This window comes from Macrobrachium rosenbergii, chromosome 55 (genome assembly GCF_040412425.1).
Source record: "Macrobrachium rosenbergii isolate ZJJX-2024 chromosome 55, ASM4041242v1, whole genome shotgun sequence".
In the NCBI taxonomy this organism is placed as follows: domain Eukaryota; kingdom Metazoa; phylum Arthropoda; class Malacostraca; order Decapoda; family Palaemonidae; genus Macrobrachium; species Macrobrachium rosenbergii.
In genome coordinates, this window is record NC_089795.1 from 21,705,034 (window position 1) to 21,711,989 (window position 6,956).

Below are 6,956 nucleotides of genomic sequence, written 5' to 3' on the forward strand. Positions count from 1 at the left end.
TCGGATTCTGACAACATCAGCTGTGCCATCCTGAAGCCACCCTTTTTGGGACGTCTTCAAACCCGAAGCCACCATGCCAGCATCATCTCTTTAGCTGAATCCCCAGTCGCGAAGGACAACTCGCCAACTCACCATTTAAGTATTAAAATTGCTGTACCTTCTAACCTGTTCCCCCTATCTACAGTATAAATGATTTGATTTGTTTTGGTTTGTGTCACGCTGAATGAAAGCTAGGGAAGCAACGTTTTATTTTCATTGATTGTAAATAACGTTGTGAATAAACGTGTTGTACTGTTGTGTGAGTTTCTTTTCATGTTCATTTCCCATATTTCAATTGCTGGTGTCGAATCCTTATTGTTTGGAGGTTAAAAGAACCTGTAACGACTCTTGGAATCGTAACAGGTGACTAGGCCATCTAATGAGAATGGATGACAATAGAATTGCGAAGAAGAGATGGGACTGGACACCTGATGGGAGGAGATCAAGAGGTAGACCAAGTAAACGAAGGAGGGACGGAGTTGAGGAGACCCTGACAAAAAATAGCTTAACAACAATAGAACGGTTAATATGAAAGGGAGGTTTTGAATTTAGACGACAGTGGAGGAGACAGCTGATCCCACTGACGGACTGTCAAACCTAACTGTGAGCGGAAGTTATGTGAAGTGAAGATGAAGTTACTTATTTAATTCTCACATGAGTAAATTTTATAGGGAAAGCTGGCAGTTTAAAAGTGAAATATTTTCATGATTTGCGATTCGACAATGATTTCCTTAATTGGAGATATTTATATTTTTCTCTTCTGTATCTCTATGCCTTCTCCTGATCTTCTAATTGTAATTTTCCTATATTAAGTCTAGTTATTGTTTCGATAAATCTCCGAAAGAGGCAGAAAGTACTATGTTGATAAATATTTGTCTCTCTCTCTCTCTCTCTCTCTCTCTCTCTCTCTCTCTCTCTCTCTCTCTCTCTCTCTCAGTAACCATACACCTACAGAACCACCATACATTTGGGAAACTATCTTTTATTGCTAATGTGCAAGTGGGTTGTAGGAATACTATTGATTGCTAGAGTACAGATGTGTTTCTGCAAAAGGGGTAGTTTCATTTTTTGTGTACTTACAATATTCATTCTGATTCAGTTAAGAGACGTTCCAAATACACAGTATAATACTGAATCAGAAAGAAACGTTCCAAGAACAAAGTATAATACTGAATCAGAAAGAGACATTCCAAGAACACAGTATAATCCTGAATCAGAAAGAGATGTTCCAAGAACACAGTATAATACTGAATCAGAAAGAGACATTCCAAGAACACAGTATAATACTGAATCAGAAAGAGACGTTCCAAGAACACAGTATAATACTGAATCAGAAAGAGACATTCCAAGAACACAGTATAATCCTGAATCAGAAAGAGACGTTCCAAATACACAGTATAATACTGAATCAGAAAGAAACGTTCCAAGAACAAAGTATAATACTGAATCAGAAAGAGAAATTCCAAGAACACAGTATAATCCTGAATCAGAAAGAGACATTCCAAGAACACAGTATAATACTGAATCAGAAAGAGACGTTCCAAGAACACAGTATAATACTGAATCAGAAAGAGACGTTTCAAGAACAAAGTATAATACTGAATCAGAAAGAGACATTCCAAGAACACAGTATAATCCTGAATCAGAAAGAGACGTTCCAAGAACACAGTATAATACTGAATCAGAAAGAGACGTTCCAAGAACACAGTATAATACTGAATCAGAAAGAGACGTTCCAAGAACACAGTATAATACTGAATCAGAAAGAGACATTCCAAGAACACAGTATAATCCTGAATCAGAAAGAGACGTTCCAAATACACAGTATAATACTGAATCAGAAAGAAACGTTCCAAGAACAAAGTATAATACTGAATCAGAAAGAGACATTCCAAGAACACAGTATAATCCTGAATCAGAAAGAGACGTTCCAAGAACACAGTATAATCCTGAATCAGAAAGAGACGTTCCAAGAACACAGTATAATACTGAATCAGAAAGAGACGTTCCAAGAACAAAGTATAATACTGAATCAGAAAGAGACATTCCAAGAACACAGTATAATACTGAATCAGAAAGAGACGTTCCAAGAACACAGTATAATACTGAATCAGAAAGAAACGTTCCAAGAACAAAGTATAATACTGAATCAGAAAGAGACATTCCAAGAACACAGTATAATCCTGAATCAGAAAGAGACGTTCCAAGAACACAGTATAATACTGAATCAGAAAGAGACGTTCCAAGAACACAGTATAATACTGAATCAGAAAGAGACGTTCCAAGAACAAAGTATAATACTAAAGCAGAATGAGACGTTCCAAGAACACAATATAATACTGAATCAGAGAGAGGCGTTCCAAGAACACAGTATAATACTGAATCAAAAAGAGAGGCGTTCCAAGAGCACAGTATAATACTGAATCAGAAAGAGAGGTTCCAAGAACACAGTATAATACTGAATCAGAAAGAAACGTTCCAAGAACAAAGTATAATACTGAATCAGAAAGAGACATTCGAAGAACACAGTATAATCCTGAATCAGAAAGAGACGTTCAAAGAACACAGTATAATCCTGAATCAGAAAGAGACGTTCCAAGAACAAAGTATAATACTGAAGCAGAATGAGACGTTCCAAGAACACAATATCATACTGAATCAGAGAGAGGCGTTCCAAGAACACAGTATAATACTGAATCAAAAAGAGAGGCGTTCCAAGAGCACAGTATAATACTGAATCAGAAAGAGACGTTCCAAGAACAAAGTATAATACTGAATCAGAAAGAGACGTTCCAAGAACAAAGTGTAATACTGAATCAGAAAGAGACGTTCCAAGAACACAGTATAATCCTGAATCAGAAAGAGACGTTCCAAGAACACAGTATAATACTGAATCAGAAAGAGACGTTCCAAGAACACAGTATAATACTGAATCAGAAAGGGACGTTCCAAGAACACAGTATAATACTGACTCAGAAAGAGACGTTCCAAGCACAAAGTATAATACTGAATCAGAAAGAGACGTTCCATGAACACAGTATAATCCTGAATCAGAAAGAGACGTTCCAAGAACACAGTATAATCCTGAATCAGAAAGAAACGTTCCAAGAACACAGTATAATACTGAATCAGAAAGAGACGTTCCAAGAACACAGTATAATCCTGAATCAGAAAGAGACGTTCCAAGAACACGGTATAATACTGAATCAGAAAGAGACGTTCCAAGAACACAATATAATACTGAATCAGAAAGAGGCGTTCCAAGAGCACAGTATAATACTGAATCAGAAAGAGACGTTCCAAGAACACAATATAATACTGAATCAGAAAGAGAAGTTCCAAGAGCACAGTATAATCCTGAATCAGAAAGAGGCTTTCCAAGAACAAAGTCTGATACTGAATCAGCAAGAGACGTTCCAAGAACAAAGTCTAATACTGAATCAGAAAGAGACTTTCCAAGAACATAGTCTGATACTGAATCAGAAAGAGACGTTCCAAGAACAAAGCCTAATACCGAATCAGAAAGAGACGTCCCAAGAACAAAGTATAATACTGAATCAGAAAGAGGCGTCCCAAGAGCAAAGTATAATAATGAGTCAGAAAGAGACGTTCCAAGAACAAAGTATAATACTGAATCAGAAAGAGACGTTCCAAGAACAAAGTATAATACTGAATCAGAAAGAGGCGTTCCAAGAACACAGTATAACATGAGAAAAACAAATTAACCAGAGTCAGTAACTTGGAAGAGTAATTTAAAAGTTATGTTTGAAATCTTCATAACATCCTAATCTCGAGTGGAGGAAGATGAATGAGAGAGAGAGAGAGAGAGAGAGAGAGAGAGAGAGAGAGAGAGAGAGAGAGAGAGAGAGAGAGAGAGAGAGAGAGAGTTTGTGAACTTACTGAAGATACCAACAGGAATTAGAATAGGTGTTTACCGTTTTAGTCATTCAAGCGTGGTTGATAAAATCAGTATATTAAATCACTTGATATATTATTTTAATACTATTCTAGATTTAGCCTTTTTTATTTTCAATTCTTACTCCAGTAGAGGAAAAATCTTTTGTAGTACGATTAAGGTACAGTTGGGGAATATATAATTGTCATTTCTTTTACATCTAGCCTGGAACTCAGTCTTCGCATGGTGTGTAATCTAATAAATTCATAAATTTGTATATTCAAAATAATCTTTGTGTGGCTTTGTTGTTTCATAGATATGAATATTTCAACACAGTGCTCTGTGGATGTGTTGAGCAAATATCGTATATTGCTTGTGATGTGCGTTATCATTTAACCACCAGAAGCAATATTTCCAGTAAATTTAAAGAAGAAAGCATCAAAATCAGGTATCATGCAAGCAGAGGCAGCAGTACAAGACAGCTTGATTTATCATTCCTCTTATACACACTTCCTTTATGCATATTATTGTATTATATTTATATTATTTCTTAGTGAAAATCTTTAGTTGAACTTTGTGAGTTTGATAAGTCGCAATAAATCTTTCATTAAGTAATTTCTTCCAAGTGAATACCCTTCCTTCATTCCCTCTGAAAAATCAATAAAAATGTTCTCACTAACTTGGACTGGTAGAGCATATTAGTGGCCTTTGACAAGAAGCCTTGGATGGGGAAGGAAATTCGAAAGTCATTTTTCAAATCCTGGAACCTTAGCTTTTCCTAAACAAAGACAGTGGACCGTGTGTGTGGGAAGCAAGGCAAAGATTGACACTGATAATAATATTTCCTCAAACGATTTAAGCAGATAAGGTGAATTTTCTTTTTTTTCATAGATGAAGTGAAGATGTACCTCTAGCAAGGAGGTCTTTTGAAACTATTTGCTCAGTTATGAGTAAATTTTATATTAGAGTAGATTTCCCATTTATTTATTGTTTATACAATATAAGATATGTTAATCAACTTCCCAAAATAACATTTAGCTGGGGAAAATGTATCAGTCCTTTCTCACTGTCCACAGAAAATTTCTGTAATTAGATGTCTATAGCAATGATAAAAATAATTATCAATAGTATCTATTTCCATATAACTGATTAAAGAGTGATTTCATGGAATTTTTATTTTATACTGCGTTCACAGAAAATGAACCAGTTTACTTACAGTACACTTAGCCGAGACAGAATTTAAATTAACTTGGTAAAAAGCAAAAATCAATTCATTCATAAAGAAGATTTAAAACAATCTAAACAGAAATAAATAAAAGAAAGCCTATACAACTGGACTTGAATGAAACGAACACTTTAAAGATCAAAATATTAAGAGTAATTGCATTCAAATCTACTCTCTGAAGTGTAGTCTTCATTGGAACGTGATGAGAGCGTTGACAGTTTTTCTTATTTGGATTTTCAGTAAGTTTTGGATGCAATGAAGGTATGGAAATAAAAGTCTACTTTTGAACAAATGCTGTACACAGTTCCATTAAAAATAACGACGTCCAAAAAGTAGCCGTAATCAAATCCCACTTTTTGTTGTCAGACAAAGTCCAATAGTCCCGAAAAACCTGGTCCATTCATGAGAGATCAAAAGTGAGAGTATTTTTCAACCAACCTTTTTCATTGACAGTATTTTATCACTGATATTTCAGTCAGCCGGACCCCTCTCCGCAAAAGTGAATGTATGAGTTTTCTCATTGTGAACTGAACATGTTCGTAGAACGTGGGACACCGAAAGTGGAATGTAGATTTGGTTTTCATTGTAACTAATTGAATAGAATTATATATATAATACATATATATATATATATATATATATATATATATATATATATATATATATATATATATATATTCTATTCAATTAGTTACAATGAAACCTCTACATTCCACTTCTCGGTGTCCCACGTTCCTACGAACAAGTTCAGTTCACAATGAGAAAACACACACACACACACACACACACACACACACACATATATATATATATATATATATATATATATATATATATATATATATATATATAGTATATATATAATATATATATATTTACAGTCTTACACCACTGGATCACTAACTTATAGAATTAAGGGCGAAAATGCCAGACAGTAGGGGCATAGGTAGACCCACAAGGGTTGGAGCGACAGAGTATGATTTAGGAGCGGGCAAGCAGCCCTCTTCAAGGGCCGGGCCCGTAATACCTCTCCAGGGAAAACAACTGGAGAAGGTATCTGTTTCCTCCGTCTAGATCCTAAAATTTTATTAAACTCCCATTGCTTTTCCTCACTTTTACTGGCCCAAGACCATTTCTTTAATCCGCAGGTCATGGCTGGCAATAGCACCTGACGCCAGGCCCAGGTAGTAGCCGAGGCCTTATACAGCGACAGTGCCCTCCATCACCAGTTATTCCCGCTTGTCGGCCCATCTGAGTATTGAACCGCTAGCAGGCAGGAGCTCATTTTCACTCACACTGGATCTATCATGACCTATTAGCATCATGTCCCCGGAAGGGGAATGGTCAGCTAGTGTACTCTTTGACTTGCTTTTTATCATCTTTGTCTTGCATTTCACAACCCAAGTAAATTCTTTGTCTCTTCGACTTACACAGTGAACTTGTTATATCCAGTGTGTAATTCTTTGAACAGTGCATAAAGTAACTCATGTCCCTTGCCAAGAGGTGCGTCAACTAATTTTTAGAGAGAGAGTACTTCGTCAGTAGTCTTATCTGGAATTATTTCACTTTCATGAGTGTTGTTAGTGCAAGTGACCTATGAAGCTGTTCCTCTGTGTTCCCGATTGCCTGAAGAATCCACCTGTACTGAGGCTGATGTAATTGCATTGCCGACTGGCTTACAAACCACTTGCAGTGGCCATTTACATGTACCACTGATGCATGATTCATCCACTCAGAGAATTGCTATTATGCCATTTTTCTATATGTTTATCTTAGTGAGATTTGACCACCATTTCC

The 6,956-nt window shown here is 36.0% G+C and overlaps 2 protein-coding genes across 2 annotated transcripts; one reads left to right on the top strand and one right to left on the bottom strand.

Moving 5' to 3' along the window:
• Positions 1-428: 428 nt before the first annotated feature.
• On the top strand, positions 429-2,353 carry LOC136835768 (protein IWS1 homolog). Its single transcript, XM_067099629.1, has 2 exons — positions 429-497; positions 1,139-2,353. The coding sequence occupies exons 1-2, from the start codon at positions 429-431 to the stop codon at positions 2,351-2,353; spliced, it is 1,284 nt and encodes a 427-aa protein (XP_066955730.1).
• A 383-nt stretch (positions 2,354-2,736) lies between these two features.
• LOC136835769 (uncharacterized) lies at positions 2,737-6,538 on the bottom strand. Its single transcript, XM_067099630.1, has 2 exons — positions 6,455-6,538; positions 2,737-3,396 (listed from the first exon to the last, which is right to left on the bottom strand). The coding sequence occupies exons 1-2, from the start codon at positions 6,536-6,538 to the stop codon at positions 2,737-2,739; spliced, it is 744 nt and encodes a 247-aa protein (XP_066955731.1).
• Between the last annotated feature and the right edge of the window lie 418 nt (positions 6,539-6,956).

What these genes read in the sequence shown, in the direction of transcription:
- LOC136835768 (XM_067099629.1), top strand. Translation starts at nt 429, where the DNA reads ATGACAATAGAATTGCGAAGAAGAGATGGGACTGGACACCTGATGGGA. An exon ending in GAGATCAAGAGGTAGACCAA is followed by an intron (nt 498 to 1,138) that starts GTAAACGAAGGA and finishes ATTCTGATTCAG; the next exon opens with TTAAGAGACGTTCCAAATAC.
- LOC136835769 (XM_067099630.1), bottom strand. Translation starts at nt 6,538, where the DNA reads ATGATAAAAAGCAAGTCAAAGAGTACACTAGCTGACCATTCCCCTTCC. An exon ending in TAGGTCATGATAGATCCAGT is followed by an intron (nt 3,397 to 6,454) that starts GTGAGTGAAAAT and finishes TTTCTGATTCAG; the next exon opens with GATTATACTGTGCTCTTGGA.